General features: G+C 37.9%; 1 protein-coding gene across 1 annotated transcript; it reads right to left on the bottom strand.

The window, feature by feature from the left end:
- Positions 1–4,508: 4,508 nt before the first annotated feature.
- Positions 4,509–18,789, bottom strand: LOC140242369 (fructosamine-3-kinase-like). Its single transcript, XM_072322105.1, has 5 exons — positions 18,611–18,789; positions 17,939–18,116; positions 15,223–15,421; positions 11,549–11,723; positions 4,509–4,575 (listed from the first exon to the last, which is right to left on the bottom strand). Exons 1-5 carry the CDS (start codon positions 18,787–18,789, stop codon positions 4,509–4,511), a joined length of 798 nt encoding a protein of 265 aa, XP_072178206.1.

The following is an 18,789-nucleotide window of genomic DNA, read 5'->3' as shown; positions in this document are numbered from 1 at the left end:
TTCAGAGCCCTAACTCAGCTGGTCCGCGAAATCCTGAAACTGCAAGTGCTGAAGATCAAAAACGAGCAGTGTGCAGTTGTTATAGCACTGCTTTCAGAATGAGGCAGCACTTTAGAGATCTCAGAGGCTCCCTTGACATCATACTCAAACTGCACGGTGATAAAATCCGCAACAATGTCAGCATGCCTGTTTTCAGATAGTTCTGTGGATGGTTGCTGGTAAGGTTGGGCTTTGGATCTTCTGTAAAGGACAGAGCTACCAAGTCTCACGCATTGTGAGTGAGACTCAAGCATTTAGGGTCTGTCTCACGATCTCACACATGACACCCATTTTTCTCACGCATTGGGGGCATATAGCCTAAAGGATTAAAGTTAGAGTTGCAATTGAAGGCATATTTCCCTTTTGTCTTTCAAAATAGTAAAAAAAAATAGTCACTTAAGTATGCACCATTAAGAGCTAAAAATTGTTAAAGCTCCCCGCCGTGGGAGGGCGGACACCCCCTCCCACACCCTCCCCTTGCTCAGTCCCTTCATTCACTCGCTCATGCACATGCGCGTGCGCCGAGATGCCGAGTCATGAAAATCTCACTCTATGGAGCCTATCCTGGACTAGTATTCCATGCTTCAAAACGCAAATTAAAAGTCATTTTAACGTCTTCTGAAACTCTCTTGACGTCAGAATCGGCAGGTGACCAGTTGTCCTGAGACAACTGAGGGTTACATTACGCTGTCTCTGCGAGGTTAACGTAAACCAAAACTCAACAACATTAGTAGAGCACATCAGGGGAAGTTTGAGGAAATCGGATAATCGATGCTAAAGTTATGAATTTTAGAAGTTTTGATGTTGGAACTACTGGATAAGGAGACTACTTAAGTTTTAACAGTATAAAGAAAATACTAGTATACAGAAAATTCAACATGCTTTAATTTTTCTAACGAAATGAAACAGCACTTAACTAATCGCTTTCAGAAAGCAGGGGGAATGATACCTTTAAGGTATGTCAGTATCAACTTGATGGAATGTATGATTTTTATGAAAAAAAAAATAAATGAATTTTCTTTTGTGGAATTCTCTTTATATTTTCTTCATAATGTTGATATTCACACAGTATGATTGGTATTTTCTTAAAGAATATATTGGTAAATGTGAATATGTATAAACACGGTATAAAACACGCATATATTATATATATATATATATATATATATATATATATATATATATATATATATATATATATATATATATATATGTGTGTGTGTGTGTGTGTGTGTGTGTGTGTGTATCATGTTACGAGGTAGAAGAAGTCTATTCTACTTTAATGTATATCCCGTTCAGTTCCCCCTCTCTCACGAACTCCCTCTCCCTCCCTCCCCCTCTCGCACACTCTTTTCCAATCTCCCCTCCCTCCCGTTCTGTCTTAAACCCTCTGTCTCCCACATAACTGCAAATGTCCTTTCCATAGGTATATGTGAGTGAGATTTGTGCACATGTTTGACTCATTACACTGAAAGGGTTAATTCTCTATCTTTCTTTATTCCTTTTCAAAACAGTCATAACAAATGCATAAATGCCTCTATAAAATGTATGACAGTCTATATTTGACAGAATGGCAACGATACGTAGCATCAAAGATAAAACAACTCTCTTGACCACGTGAAGTTATGCGGTATTTGCATAAAATAGCCATAAATACAGCCTTGCACAAACTACAGTTTATACATCGTCAAACTGAGAATGAAATTGTCCTGTCAGACGTTGTAGACATCTAAAATATGATACCAGACTAAATATTATTGCGCGACGAACTACATCCACACGTCAGGCTAATTGCTGCAGCAAGTTCCATCCGACAGAAACAGGAAACACCTTGCTCTTTAGAAACTAAGGTCGAGATGTACTTGCCGGAGATAAGCCATGATAACAAACACAAGAAAAGCAAACATGAAAAGAAGATAAAACAAAAACTAGACAACAACACAAAGACATGACAAAAAAAAAAACAACAACTGCAGTAATGTTGTGGTTATGGCAGTTTTAGCCATGTAGAATGGCAGTAGTCAGAGCACAATCTCGTGGCATCATGAAGTTGTTATACATTATGAAATTTAAATCGACCTTAAAAGTTAGGATCAGGTTAAAGTATAATATGGTAAGCCACTTGTTTCCACGTTAAGCCTCATTCAATGTGTTCAGAACCCACATCAAAATTTACAGACAACTTCATTTGTCACTGAATTCATTTTGTATTCCAAAATTTAAATTTTCATTAGGAAGTTAGAATACCATTGAAGACACACGCAGTATATCATACTTTTAAGATCGACTGAAATTCTATACGAACCACCTTCCTGATGCATCATTATCTTTATCATTATCTATCTATCATGTCATCTTTTCCGATTTATACACATTCTTTTTAACACCTATCGCTTTGGTTTAGCTTCGTATTCATTGAAGATACGTGATTATTTTGCTGTCTTAATTCACAAGCTGATGAAATACTGAAAGAACAATACAATTGATCAAAAGCACTCCATTCAATAAAGAATCATTATATTCATTTTTCCAATAGAACCAACGCCATCTGTTCATGAGAAAGATACAAAATCTATTGAGTAGTTTGATTTCTTCCTTTCAGATAAAGTAAATGGCAGTTTTTACTTGGTCAAGACTACACTTCAGCACGCTGCAAAGAAGGCGAACAGTCATATACAGTTGTGGTATACTATTAATACAGTATTACAGTATCATAAATTTTGCAGCAATAGGCGTTTTCACATCAGCCAGATGTTGCCACATAGCGCGCTATTTTCTGACTTGGGAAATTAACCCGATAACGAAATAGCGCGCTATTTGATAATGTGAACACAAATTAGCGCGCTAATTGTATCGCTCTGGTCGAGAAAATTTCTCGAGTCCAATTCGGGAAATTTCTGAAATAGCGGGATAGAAGCGCGCTATTTGATAATGTGAAAACGACTCGAGAATTTAGCGCGATGCTTCCCATCATGCCTAGCGTGACTGTGTGACCTGCTCGATGGAGTGAAACTGCACACAAATCATGAGGAATTTTTGAGAGGGCACACACATTACTGATGCTGTTTGCACATACTCAGTTGTCAAATTAGCTCGAAAAAAATTCGGGCTAATTCTCTTGGGGCTGATGTGAACAAGAAATGAAATAGCGCTCTAATTCACAATCGCGAAAAATTTCTCGAGCTTGGATTTTTATCGGGCTGATGTGAAAACGCCTATTGAAATGGCAACCCATCGGTACCAGATTCCAAAATTCCTAGTAAATATAAATATCATTATTGCACGTTGCAGTAATCGCATGGTCATGCCATGGTAACCTTGCAAAGTAAAAATTCAATCCATGTCCGATTTGACCTATAACGAGTAGTGCGAAATCGACTAAACAGGACGGTATACGTTTCATTAAATTCACATCAAAATTTTTCTCCACGAAACGGGAATATCGGTTCCAAGCACTATGCAAATCAAACATGATGGTGATTTCATTGCCTAAAAACTACCCTTTTCTGTTTTCTCCTTTTTTTTTTTCATATAACCTACAATTTCATTAATATTACATTTTGGTGAATGATTCAGTGATTAAAACCCTTTCCCCAGGAAAGTCAAACTTGCCATTACATAAATATCCCAACTTTAAAATCACTAGCTATTAATGGACGTAATCTATTATCTTATAACTTTTATCTAAAGGAAAAAAAAGATAACTTCCGTGAAAATATGCTTTTGTTTAAACAAAAGAAATAAAAAGAAAAATGGGGGGGGGGGCGAGTGTGCCCCACCCCCATTCAACTTTGTTAAGGCGCCCCCCCCCCCTTTTTTTTTTTTTTTTACGGAATTCCTGGATCCGCCCCTGGATATAGTTGTCATTATTGTTTACAGCTCGCTGTAACATAGAAGGAACTCATTTTGCAATGTTATTGCATTAACATACAAAAATTAACATATCAATCAGGATATGATTGATATTCGTTTTATGCTCAATTACCTCAATTCCTGTAAAATTTAAAAGACAGAGAGATAGTCCTTTCCAGTCTTTCATTGCAGGTCATAGAAAAGTCAAGTGTGCTTTCGGGGAAAAAAAAAACCCAGACAGTTAACATTATCATTTTGGTAGTAGGTATACTCTCAAGATATAAAAGCAGCTCTTTAAAGACAAAATGCCATTGTGATGACATTGAACAATGAACATAATATGTCCATTTTTATCAATTTGAAATACTTGGTATAAAGCTGCCGAAAAACAAGAAAATTATTCAATTATGAGTGATAATCTTAAGAATAATTATCTTCAAAAGTATTTCATGTCATGCGCCGAGTGCAGTATCATTAGAGTATTTCATTTTCTCATTTTTTTTTTTTTTTTGGATAATGACCTTACTTTTGAAACCATGAATATGGCGATAATATGGTTTTGCCATTCAGTCTCTTCGTTTGTCCTGGAGTGACAGAAGATGATATAGGTCCTGTCCTCAACTCTGCAGAAGTTCGTGCATGGACGATAGCAGCTCATCTCGAAAATTTGGTCCCAGGTGGTTCCTGTCAAGAAAAGCAACATAAAAACATCTCATTGCAAGATTAATTCAGTAATTACCGCAGTCGTTGATGATCCTGAAAAGGCCACTGTTTGTGTGTAATGATTTCATTAATCGCTCTTTTTTCTTTAAATCCGTACAGATATTTGATATCCCACACATTCCTAATAGTAGAGCAGATAAGCCCTCAAAATCACGTGAATTGTGCAAAATTTGACTAAAGCACGAAACTTTCACCAGTGTTAGTACATACCATAAGATTTATTTTAAGATCGGGAGGTAAGTCTGATTTGACCTCTGATGACCTCCAGAGGTCAATGTACTTTAGATATCAGAAAATCGATGTTTTTAGACATTTGCAAATGATATATGTGGTTATGTTGCACTAAACATGCATTTATACCACAGAGAAATCATTTCCAGATTCAACAGAGCACTGACAGGTTTTTACCTTTGACCTCTGATGACCTCCAGAGGTCAATGAACTTTAAATATCAAAATATCGATGTTTTTAGACATTTGTGAATGATATATGTGGTTATGATTCACTAAACATGCATCTATACTTCAGGGAAACCATTTTCTGATTCCACAAAGCATTGACAGGTTTTAACCTTTGACCTCTGATGACCTTTGGAGGTCAATGACCTCAAAATATTATATTGATCTGTGATGTCATTGGTTAATGGTAACCATTGCTAAGATGTACAAAACAAGCATATCTGTCTTACAATGAAATTGTCTTCATTATTCTAAAGAGCAGACAGGTTTCTACCTTTGACCTCTGATGACCTTGAGAGGTCAATGACCTCAGAATATCAGAATATTGAAGTATGACATCATTGGTGAAAGGTCAAACATGGTAAGGATGTACAAAACAAGCATATCTGTGTACAATGACATCGTCTTCATATTCCAAGGCACACAGACGAGTTTCTGCCTTTGACCTCTGATGATCTCGAGAGGTCAATGACCTCAAAGTATCAGAATAGTTTGGCATCATCAATGGTAAACATGATGATGTTTTAGAGAGCACTCGTAGGCCCTGTTTATTAACGAGCCATTACCGTTCACCTATGAAAATCACACAAGGTCAAATACCTCGAATGAAATGTGAGGATGTTAATATTGATATTGCGATAGTTCATAGTTAATAATTGTTTATAATGTAGGGCTTACAAACCATGCATTTCTGTTACCAAAAAAGTGGCTACTCATTCCGCAGAACTTTTCAGGTAATTATCTAAGTCGGGTATGTGCACAGAGCAAGGGGTGTCGATCTGTTTTCACGTGGGGGGGGGGGACTTGGAAAATATGTAAAAGCATAAGTTCATGGTGCAAAGGAATGAAGCGGAGGGGGAGGGGGAGGATGTTGGTGGGGGATTGGATTTTTGCAGGTTTAGACCTGAAATCAGTGATTCAGTGTAGCTCTTGTTTAATGTGTGCGTCATCACTTATACGGAAGTTGATGGGGTGTGGGCGCATCTCACCTACCCTCCTCCCAAAGACGAAGTTTTTTTTTTGTTTTTTTTTTTAAGAATCTGATGCATACGTTTTGGGGAATATTTGGAAAATTATGGATCACCAAGGTGTACCAAGTCTATATGGATGGGAACCCAGGAAGCGCAGCGTTGGCGAGGGTAGGGTATTCCCCTCCCATTCGACAGAGCTCTTGTATTTTGAGAAATGAGATTCAACGACCTGGTACACAGGCACTTTTGAAGGAATACCTCGAAATTTGTATCAAAAAGGTGTAGTAAGTCAGCCATCTATGGAGGAAGACCAATCGACAGAAGGATGTGGGTGGAGGTATCCCCCTCCCACATTATGGAGCTTTTGCATTCTTTTGTTTGCAATTCAATGATCTCGTGCCACTCTTGGTTGAACTACCATTTTGAAAAAAAAAAGTCCATACCCAAATGTGTAGCCATAATCAATGCATGGAGGAGAGGTTGATACAGCGAGAGGAGGGTATGAAAGGGGCTGTCCCCCAATCCTTCCCATGCGAGGGAGCCTTTGCAGTAAGAATAGAAATATAAAAAAAAATCTAGTATACACATTTATGATGGAATATTTGGGAAATTATCAGTAAAAGGAGTGTACCAAATCTAAGGGTAGAAACCGAGGAGGGATTGTTAATTGAAAGATACACTTCCCCCTCCAACAAGAGGGATTTTCTTTAATATGTCGGAACTGAAATTAAAGATCTAGTACATACTTTGTGATGATATAGAACAAAAATGGGACAAAAGCACTGAGCGTATATGGAAGGGGACATAACGAAAGATAGTGTGGGGGAGGGGGTATGCAAAGGAGATTCTGCCTTTTAATTTGGTGCATACTATAGCTAAAATGTTCAGTGACAATTCATTTTCTGTCAAAAAAGTGAAGAAAAAAAAAATTTCAATCTCAGGAAATACTTGGAGGCAAAGTTTTATGTCCCCACCATTCCCCCTCCCATATTTTCTCGGGAGGCGGGGCAAATGCCTCTTGCCCTCCAAAATGAACAATCGTGCATATATAGGAAAGCCTTTTCATCTTTGGAATTCAAATAAAAATATCTCTTAAAAACATTTTTCATAGAATAAGGGAAATTATCATTCCCCAAAGTATGTTATATCTGTGGAAGGAACCAAGCAGGGGGAAGGAGTCTATCGAAAGGAGATATCCCCTCTCACAGAAGGGAGATTTTGCATTTCAGAATTAAATTTTAACAATCCGATGCACACTTAAAGTGAAAAACTTGGGCAGTTTTCTGTCTTAAAAGCAAAACAAAAAACAAAAAACAACAAAAACTAACAACAACAAAACATAGTCCACATCTCAGAATTTAATGGGGTGGGGGTCAACTATCCCTGCCACCACCCCACCCCTCCTCCAAACTAATGCCCCGGTATGTGCATGTGTTTTATTCCACTTGTTGAAAAGAAGAGAGAGTTTTAAGAAACAATATTGTTCAGTGGTCGCTATCCCAGTCAAGTAAATTGTTTATCAATAAGGTGATTTCCTTCACCTGTATACCTTAAGATGATGTAGGCCTGGTATTTGCCTTGCACGTTATTACATCTATTTCTTTTTTAGTATTCTCGTTTATATTTTGATGTGAAAGTTGTTTACTTTGCCACGATTTTATTTGTACATAGAAAAAAAAAAAATCCAAGACTGAAAATGAAACTGATACAATATTTAATGATTGACATGATGCACATATTGTGTATTTCTATAGCAATAAAAGTGAGCAATTCAAAAGGCGTGTACTCATTTCACATGAACATTAGCGATGATCCTCTGACCTCTGGAGGATATTGAAAGATATGCATCAAAATGTAAGAATATTGATGTCTGGTCGCATTGGTTTGTAATGGCCTGCTGCTTATGAAATAATAATTATATTAAAAAAATGCATTTTGTGTGTGTGTGTCCAAAATTGTATGCAGAGTATTCCACACACAGTTCAATTTTGACTGCCATCTAGGACAATGAGCGGTTACTTTTTTCTCAACTACACTGTAATATCAAAATCTATTGAAAAAACACGGTGGCGGCTGGGTCTAACACATTATCATTCCTTTTCGTTGGAGATCCATGCGGGATAGTCAAAACAAACATAAAAAAATAGACATCTCAGACCTAATTGTTATAACAAAGTATCATATCCTCATATACCCAACCCAACCCTCTATGCCCAGACAATGTAAACCACCCCATGGACTTACTTGGAGCTTTAGAATATCCTTTGTCAACAGAGAGAGACATCCAAACCTTTGCAGTGCCGACTAAGATCTGCCATGGAACTGATTGGTAATGGCTCTGCATCATTGACAGCAGATCTCGTTTCCTATTCTCCTTCTTCTTCTTCTTCTTCTTCATTATACTGTGTAATCTTGTAATATTCTGCCATGGAGCCTTTTCTTAATTGGTTAAAGAAGGTATCCAAAGAGCTATATGAAGCAAAAAACAACAAACAAATGCAAAAACAAAAAGAGAGACATATATATCTTTAATAACAGAGCTGAATATTGAGTATCTCTCTCCTGAAGTGTTTCAAAGAGATACAGGAGACAGTGGCCGAGAGTAGCCGCCACCTTTTTTGGGAGTAGGCCTACTTTGTGTTCTTGCAAATGATGCCTGACATTTTTGGTCATTTGCCCTTTTTGAAGAATGCAGCAATAGAGCCACAACTTCCTGCGGAGTGGATATTGTGGGGTTCTTGATGCAGAACATCATCGCTGAATTTGCCTGAGCTGTACTTTCTTACAGGGATTGCCATTGTAGTTTTGTTTTGTTTTGCTTTGTTTTGTTTTTCAAGTGTGGCTGTAACACTGCTTGTTTTGCATATGATGGTCATTGCAGCTAAAGAGTGCATATCTTCTCTGGATCATTCCAAACTTCATGATGTTTCACCTGGGTGAATGGATCCCAGATGATGCATGCATATTCCAGGACAGTCCTGAGCGGCATGGAGTAGCAAAACACCTGAACTTAGAGTGATACTCGTATCTTCGTCTGGAGAGAGTCTTTGGTTGAAGTATAACCTTTTTAAGCTGCTGTGGCGATTTGATTCCAGTTGAGCCTCCTATTGGAACTCCAAAATATTTTGCACAATCCGCTTTCTCCATGGTTTGCCATGAATGCTTATCTATTCCCTGGGTAGGTCTCGGATGGCAATAGCTAGTTGCAATACACAGGATTGCTTCATGTGGAATGCATGTTGGGCCTCACAGTATGTCGAAGTTTTCAAGATGGTCCATAATGTCGCAGCTGTGGACTGTATACTCCAGGACCATGAGTCATTCATCGCAGTCATACTGTAACAACCCACCGGCTTTACACTGGCCAATACAGGCCCACCAGCTGGAAACTATGCAAATATTGCCCATGAGCTTGACACTTAGGCAAACCAGTCCCATAATGAGTCCAACAAATGGGGGAAAAGATCTATGAGACTTACACTGAATAGATTAAACATTCTGTTTATCAGTCTCGTGGGCCTTGTTTTCCTCGAGTGTCGAGATAATGGCCATATTTGCTAGTCTACATAACTAACCCAAACATAACAGTTGTATTTGAGGTCACTGCCATCACTCAAGAAACTTAAGCTTTATTTCTGAAGTAATTGACCTCTCACATTTCAGAGACCTGTTACTATAAACCAATGCTCTGTGGAATATGCATACATACTTTGATCAAAACATCAATGCGTGATTTGTACATGATTAAGCATTTACGATTACACCAATGAAGCCAAACATCAATACAGGTAAGCCTACACATGTGACCTCAGTGACCTCTCATTGTCCTGAGAGGTCAAAGTTGGATATAATGCACAGGCTAATGACCAATGTTCCATGGAATGACAAGATTCTTCTATTATAGCATAAATGATTGTACATCGGGTATTACAAAGTTGACCATTGACTATACATAGAATATCAATATTCTGATATTTTGAGGTCATTGACCTGTCACCTTCCTCAGAGGTCAAAGGCAGAGACACGTGAGTAATTTCTCTTGCTCTGTGGAATAGGAAAACAATTCAATTGTAATACAAATGAATATAACATCTAAATCATGTTTGTCATCAACCAATTGCACCAAATATCAATGTTCTGACATTTTGAAGTCATTGGCCTCATCATAGGTCATCTGAGGTCATCAGAGGTCAAAGGTAGAAATCTGACTCGAAAGGCTCAGTGGAACATTGAGGCAATTCCTCTTACAAAAATTAGGTTTTAGTAAATAATTATCGTGTTTCAGTTATGAGTGACGCATTAAAATATCAATTTTCTGACATTTTGAGGTCATTGACCTCTGAAGGTCATCAGAGGTCAAAGATAGAAACCTGTCAGGGCTCTGTGGAATATAAAGACAATTTCACAGTGACAAAAATTAAGTTTTAGTACATCATTACTGTGTTTTATCATTAACCAATGATGCAAAATATCAATTTTCTGACATTTTGAGGTCATTGACCTCTGGAGGTCATCAGAGGTCAAAGGTAGAAACCTGTCAGGGCTCTGTGGAACATAAAGACAATTTCACTGTGACAAATATTAAGGTTTAGTACATCATTACTGTGTTTATCATTAACCAATGACGCAAAATATCAATTTTCTTAGATTTTGAGGTCATTGACCTCTAGAGGTCATCAGAGGTCAATTCAGACTTACCTCCCGATCTTAAAATTAATCTTATAGCATGTACTAACAATGGTGAAAGTTTCATGCTTTAGTCAAATTTTGCACAATTCTTCGGCTTATCTGCTCTACTATAAGCTTGTTCTCACCAACAGGCCTATACCACCCGATCTCCAGATGCGAGGAAATCCAACACGATTGTTTATGCAACGAACACTGGATGAAGCTTATTCGCAGGGTTACAGCTCGTTATTCCGAAGGTTCGTTATTCCGAAGGCTCTTTTTTTCCTAAGATTCGTTATTCCGAAGGTTGTTCCGAATTTCATTTTCGGATTAACCAATCTTCGGAATAACGAAACTTCGGAATAACGCCACAAATGTTCGGATTACCGAACCTCTAGGTATAGGGAATATTGCGTGTTTCGGATTAACGACCCTTCGGCATAACGACCCTTCGGAATAGCAAACCTTCGGAATAACGAACAGCACCCATTCGCAGTACAGAGTGGCATTCTTTATGACATTAACAGATTTAGTTGTTGCTATTTACATAAAGCATGTGTTTCTCATTCTTGTTAAAAGAAAATAGATGAACATGAAAAATGTAGAGATTATCAGGATCTATCACATCTTCTTTTGATATAGCAAAACAAAAAAAGAAAGAAAAGTGATTGGTTATTATACTACACCCCCGGTGACATCAGGATAAAAACAATTGCCAATCTACCTTATCTATGTAGGAAACGTGTTGAATATTGGCCAATTGGCCATGGAATATGCATATGGAATTCTGTGTTTCAAAAATGAATCTTGCACAAGAGTAACAATTTCCGTGCTTACCAATTATTGAGGTAGTAAAACAGGCGGTACAACCGCTGCCTCCCCTGGAACCCTGTTGCCATGGGAACGTGTTGATGGTAAGCTCGGAAGAAGTCGGGATGAAACTCCTGGAATATCCGAGTGGGGGCAAGCTCGTACTCGTGGTGGGCGTAAATACTTGCCGCATCGTAGATGACTGCATGGTTGTTTGAAGGGGAAGTCCAGACGATTTCCATAATTTCACATCATGTAGTATAATAAATCGACAGCTCCATTTATATAGATTTGTATAATTCATTATGGTCCTTGAGTATAGAAAACAATACTCACAAGAAAAAAAAATTACACTGAACAAGGATGATAACATCGGAGGCTCACATATAATATTTCCGAAATATAGCAATGTAATTTCATTACAATAAAATTTTTGCATGCTTTCATCTTTTGTTCTGCTTTCTTGAGCCCGACTAATGCATTCCTACGGGGAAGCTGCCAGGCCATCATCCTTGTTATAAATGTTGAAAACATTCGTATTCCTCATCCCAATCACTATAAACTCCGACACTCTGTTCCCAGTATGACCAATTCATAGTTGTTCAAATGTTAAAGTCTGAAAATCATTCGGAGGTCTCCTTTAAATGGATGGTTTCGTAATGTCGTATTGTGATACTGAACATCTGCACATTCCTATAGTGAGCTGGAGAAGTGTTGAACGTCCACCTATAAATATTTTACTCTTAAAACAATACCGTTTCCCAAAGATTAGAAATGAGAAACACACATCCCCTTCAAAATTCCTTCCATTCATAGTTTTCGTTACTAGGTTGTTTGTTTAATAAGAGTAGACCAACATTTTAATCTATATATATAGGGACCTATACATTACAAGCTCTGCTTTTTAGTAGGTCCCCCACATTTCATGTTTGTAAAATTGTCTTCTCTTGTATTCTTTGTAATTAGGACGCTATGTCCTGTCTTAATTATGTTCAATCGATTGTATCATGTTACTTGTGTTTGAGATGTGGAACAATAAAATCAAATCAAATGAAAAAAAAAGAAAAAGAAAAAGATAACAAAACGAATTAAGAATTACCCATAGTTTTTAGTTTTAGTTTTAATTTGTTTTGGTTGTTTCCTTTTTTTCTGGTTTACTGTTTAATATCTTCAAATTCATGAAATTCTTCCGTCGAGATGTTTTCATTGCAACTGATTGACAAATTGCCCTACATCGACGTATTTAATAAGACTGAATTGATCAGTGTTTTAGTAGTATCCATGATTTAAAAAAAATAATGGGCGTACATACTCGAGCAGGATTGGAACCTACGACCTCCTGATGTCCGGACAGGCGTCATCTCCACTAAACCACCGAGCTTCCGCCCGACAGCAAGTGTTGGTTCTAGTCCTTATAGCAAGGAACGGGTACTGCGTAATTATTCATATTCATGAAATTCTTCCGTCGAGATGTTTTCATTGCAACTGATTGACAAATTGCCCTACATCGACGTATTTAATAAGACTGAATTGATCAGTGTTTTAGTAGTATCCATGATTTAAAAAAAAAAAATAATGGGCGTACATACTCGAGCAGGATTGGAACCTACGACCTCCTGATGTCCGGACAGGCGTCATCTCCACTAAACCACCGAGTTTCCGCCCGACAGCAAGTGTTGGTTCTAATCCTTATAGCAAGCAACGGGTACTGCGTAATTATTCATATTCATGAATCAGTTACAATAAAAACATCTCGACTGAAGAATTTCATGAATTTGAATAATTACGCAGTACCCGTTGCTTGCTATAAGGATTAGAACCAACACTTGCTGTCGGGCGGAAGCTCGGTGGTCTAGTGGAGATGACGCCTGTCCCGAGATCAGGAGGTCGTAGGTTCCTATCCTGCTCAAGTATGTACGCCCATGATTTTTTTTTTTTTTTTATCATGGCTACTACTAAAACACTGATCAATTCAGTGCTTATTTACGTCGATGTAGGGCAATTTGTCAATCAGTTGCAATGAAAACATCTCGACGGAAGAATTTCATGAATTTGAATAATTACGCAGTACCCACTGCTTGCTATAAGGATTAGAACCAACACTTGCTGTCGGGCGGAAGCTCGGTGGTCTAGTGGAGATGACGCCTGTACGGATATCAGGAGGTCGTAGGTTCGAATTCTGCTCGGGTGTGTACGCCCATGCTTTTTTTTAATTTTTTTTTTTTTTATCATGGCTACTACTAAAACACTGATCAATTCAGGGCTTATTTATGTCGATGTAGAGCAATTTGTCAATCAGTTGCAATGTTTAATATGTGCACTGTATATTGATTCGAATCTTAATGTATTATTTATTCCTTCCCTTATTTGCTTGTTTATAGCATTTGCTTCCCTGATTTTTTTAGTGAATACTCCATTGCTATCTCTACTTCCAGGACATATTATAAGACACACAAAATGTTCATTCTACGATGGTATATTTTATCCCTGGTGATGAATGAAAATAACCGAACGAAGGAATCATATCTATTTTATTTTTCATTTTTCTCTTTAGAAAAAAAAAATGTCTCAGTATCATGATCTATGAAACAAACTTTGACATAATCGGGTAATACAAAGATAAACATAAAGGCCTGACTACATTGTAATCATTGCAAATATGTATTGATGTTATCTCAAGGTTGACTTTAAACAAAGACTTCTTTATTATCAGAAAGAAACAGATGGGTAATTTGACATTTGGCGGGTGCTATGGATTACATCACCTTATTCGTTAAAAAACAGTCATGGTCCATGACTAATTAGATTTCATACCCACCACCACAGCTAACAAATCGTATCGATATTACGCAAAATGATTATAATGTATATTTACACTGAAATCATCCGTAAGATTAAAATTCGTGAACAGAATGATTCATAGGCTTGTTTCGATGTAATCATTTCTTCTTCTTCTTTCGTATGACTAACCTAACATCTCAGATCAGGTATTTCGAAATAGATGATAACACTTTTGGGTGAGAACATTATTGTTGTTTGCAAATGGCTTACTTACCTTAGCCAACGCATCTAATCAATCAGATTGTAATATGTATGTAGAAACGCCGCCGCGCATTTAAGCTTTCGAATAGAAACTTTAATAATGTCAAAATAAATTTCGGAAGTCTGATGAGAATGACTGTTTACTTCTGTCTTAGTCAGAATATCGACCTATACCTTTAAAGGGATCGTACAGTTTCGGTTGAGACCAAACTTCAGGTTTCTGGCATTTTTTTTTTTTTTTTTTTTTTTTTTTTTTGTTGGTGAGATAATGAGAAATATCTAATGAAATGTGAAAGAGTATCACAATAATTCCAAGAGGATTTCAACGTTTATTTGATGAACATTGGTTTTGAAATGGCTGAGAAATCCAAAACAGAGCGATCCCTAAAAAAAGATGGGACCCACCTTTTATTACTATCGCTTTGTTTTACTTTGTTTTTGGATGTCTAAGCCATTCCAAAACCGATTTTCATCAGATAAACTTTGAATTCCCCTTGGAATGGTGTGCTCTGTGCTATTTCATAGACGGTTTCTTGGTATCTCTCAAAAAGGTAAAAGCCCAATCCTCATCTCAACCGACACTATGCCATCCCTTTAATATCGACTATCACCCCCTCAGGTTTCCCCCGACCACGCCCAATGGGTCACGCCGTCCATACCTGGGCCTGACTCGACTTCCCCCACGTTCAATCCATGAAGGTCACCGTGCAGCAGAGAGGGTACAATGCCCTCGCAGCCGGCCAGAAGCTGGGGCAGTTTCCGCTGCAGCAGCGACCACAAGTCTTTCACCGCGCGATCGCCGTAATCCCTCTCGACCATCTCAAATCGTGGTTGAAGTCGTTGTCGAGCGAAGAATGTCTGGGAGAGAAAATGTCGGATTTGGCGGTGAGTGGCGCTGTAGTAGATAAGACCTTCCAGTCATAATTTCATAGCGGAAATTTCAGTGACATCAAAAACCATTTAACAGGGTCTTGGGACTACCTCACGTTTAGCGATAAAAGTAGGGGTTTGGTGATGTCCTCATTAGTTATAACACTGAATGATCGAAAGATAATTCTTTAAGAGTGAGGCCAGGATGAAAGGATTGTGAAGAAAGAAAGGGCATTCATTCTCGGCCTTTGGTAGGAAAATGATGACAACATTACGCACATGTGTTATTGCCACGGTATAGTAATATCATGGTGATAATAAGTGATAATAAAGTCATATTTTTCCACAAATTTACCAAACTGTTTTGAACTGTTGCGGTTGTTAAGCGATAGTTTTAAAGCAAAAAAAGAAAAGATAAAAAGATAAGCCTGATGACTCTTAAACGTGTAAAATGAATCATTATCATAATTGTGTGTGTATACACATAAACGCATGAACACACACATACCAGTATATGAATACAGATACGGCGCGTGCAAACACACAAAGAACTTGATGCTCGCGCTCAGCTCGAACACAATGAGCAAAGCAAATTTTGCAGGACGCGCTCAACGGTCGCCTGCATATAACAAAGAGAACAAAACTTCATGAAACTTAACAATAATTGGTAAAGTCTTTAGCGCCTTTCAGTGCTCTAGATTATTAAAGCGACTCGTCGCAGCGCGGTCTTGCAGGATCCACTCAAATAATCTTGTGATAACAATGAATAATATATAAATCGTAGAAACACACGTTGTGTGCATGAAGATTTAATTTATAAAGTCCCTAAAACTGCATGTCTGTCATTCCGTGTTGTGTCTTTTTACGGCAAAATTTTTCTTGCCATTGTTAGAATTAAAGTTTCATTAGGTAGATTGAAATCTTAATTGTTCAACACTATTGCGATTATATACAATTCTTTATTTGGGTTGCAAACTTATCAGAACTTTTATCTCCCTGGATTCGTTATTGATCCTGCAATTGGACACTGCTATTTGTCTTGGAAAAATGTTATTCTAGCAAAAGATATCGATGATTCCGTCAAACTCTGGAAAGATTACGGTATGGAAACTATAAATTATGCCTGTAAAATCTAGAAAGGTCAAAAGTAGATGTTCTCCTTGGATGACTTCTGAAATTATTGACATATAAAACAACGAGATAAGATGAAAATTATTGACGCATTTTCGCCATGATCTCGACCAAAACACAGGCCCTGGCACGTAATGCAAGGGTCAACTCTGGCGTGCGGGACAAAAAATAATCTGAAACTGAAACCAAATGGCTGAAAGGAGTATAAAGTGTTCGTGACGAACAGTTGGAAAATAGCGTTGCCTTACACATTTTGGATCTGATTTCGGCCGTGTGGCACTCCAGATAGTATTGGTTGACAAGTGGTAGCTGACATGATTATATTGAATAGTTTATTGGACCATAATGCACTGCATACACTGACATACATCTCATAAACGACGGCGCGTAATTTTTACTGTGAAGAAGCTAAACTGTGAAAGTGCACTCGTCATCATGATGTAGTGTATACGTACAACCCCATCAATGTTTGCTTTTTCACTTTCTGGTATCTTCAATTCCAGTTACAGTCTGCTAGCCAGCTTTTGATATCCCTGAGCAACTAGCTGAGACTGTTAAAAGACTCGTCGCCCTTGATTCATCTTTTTTTTTTTTCTTTGTGGTTATTGTCGGTTGCCATCATGTTATCACCAAGTTTGTCATGATATGCGCATGGGTTGTGACTATATCAATCTGAAGTACAAGTCGAATGCCATAGCAAAGCTATGCAGTGTTAATCTACAAATGCTGAAGCAAAGACGAAAAACGACGATTAGGATTTATTACCTATTTAAGTTATATACCTATGGGGGGGGGGGGGGTACAGGCCCTTGAGCAGAACCCTTGGGGATTCTTTATGATTTGTCACTGAAGATAATATTTCATAATACGTAATCGCAATATATGAAATAGGGTGATGTGATCGGACTAAAGATCCATTTTATCATACAGAATATCAAGAGGCGTATATACGTATACGTTGTCACTGCACTCGTAAAAAGCTCAAGCAAAAATGTGTTTTACGAACTTATAGATCTTTGCCGTAACAATCATTAACAATAGTTATTATGTTTTATTTTATTGATATTTCACTAGGCATATAAGTACAGAAGCATAATCATAATAGTTTGTCCAAGCAAAATTTAGAAAAAAAAATCGAAATTAAATCAAAATCAAATTAAATCATTCATAATAATCATCATAATTAACGATTGTGATATCAAACTGTCCAGCCATCCCTTCATAACTTTAGGAAAACAACATCTAAAGTAGCTATGCTGCCCGTTCAGTCATCCATCCAACTAAGTAAAGCATTGTAGTTTTCATCTATTTTAGCGATAGACTTACGTTCTCATAACCAGTAAAAGTTCAACGACCCCTAGACCATAGACTCACCGTCCAGTCGTCTGTCCATGTATTATCCGAGGGGATGTAACCGCAGCACGTGGTGGTATGGAATCCGAATCTGGAGACATAGCGCTGAGCACCGCTCTCTTCCAGCCGGTCAAAGAATCCAATTTTCGACGCACCTATCTCTTCTGCGACCTTTAGTTTCCTATTGTAGAGATGCAAGCTAAGGTTGGAATTGGAAACATGAGAGGCAATAGTATTCTTAGTATCGCACTGTGTCTTAATCTAATCAAGGCCTGTATACGGTTAAATACTTGAATTTCCTGTGATGAATTTCCAACTGGTTGATTCTATTATTATTGAACATGTGTTGAAGGGAACACTCGATTCCGGCAGCCATATACATGACGGTTTATCGGGTTTCCGGCATCAGTGATAGTAAATTATCTTGGAAAATATAGTACATTGTATAAAGCTCCCAATCCTTCACACTTCCAATCCAGATGGAGCGGTACATATACGTGTAATGATAAACCATCACTTTAAAACAATGCGCAACATTTATTTTGAACTTTTTTATTTTCTTATTTTTCTCGTACTACTTCGGAACTTTTATCTTCTTCTTCTTCTTCTTCTTTGTGTGTGCGTGTGTGTGTGTGTGCGTGCGTTTGTGTATTTGTGTTTTTTCTCTCTTCCTCTTTTCGCTAGATGGCATACCGTGCCATTTGTTCTCCAAGTTCCGCCGCGTGCTGGTCCAGATCTCGTATATCGAGGTGCTCCAAAACAAAGATGGCCCCCGATCCCTCCGGGTGATCGACGATCGTCACGGGTGTGGTACACGTCACCGTGTCGGTGGCTTTAAGGACTGATAGGCTTTCTCGTTCTCCCTCGAACAT

This window comes from Diadema setosum, chromosome 19, assembly GCF_964275005.1.
Source record: "Diadema setosum chromosome 19, eeDiaSeto1, whole genome shotgun sequence".
Taxonomy (NCBI): Eukaryota; Metazoa; Echinodermata; class Echinoidea; order Diadematoida; family Diadematidae; genus Diadema; species Diadema setosum.
The sequence above is the reverse complement of the archived record's forward strand: the minus strand, read 5'-3'. Positions and strand labels throughout refer to the sequence as shown.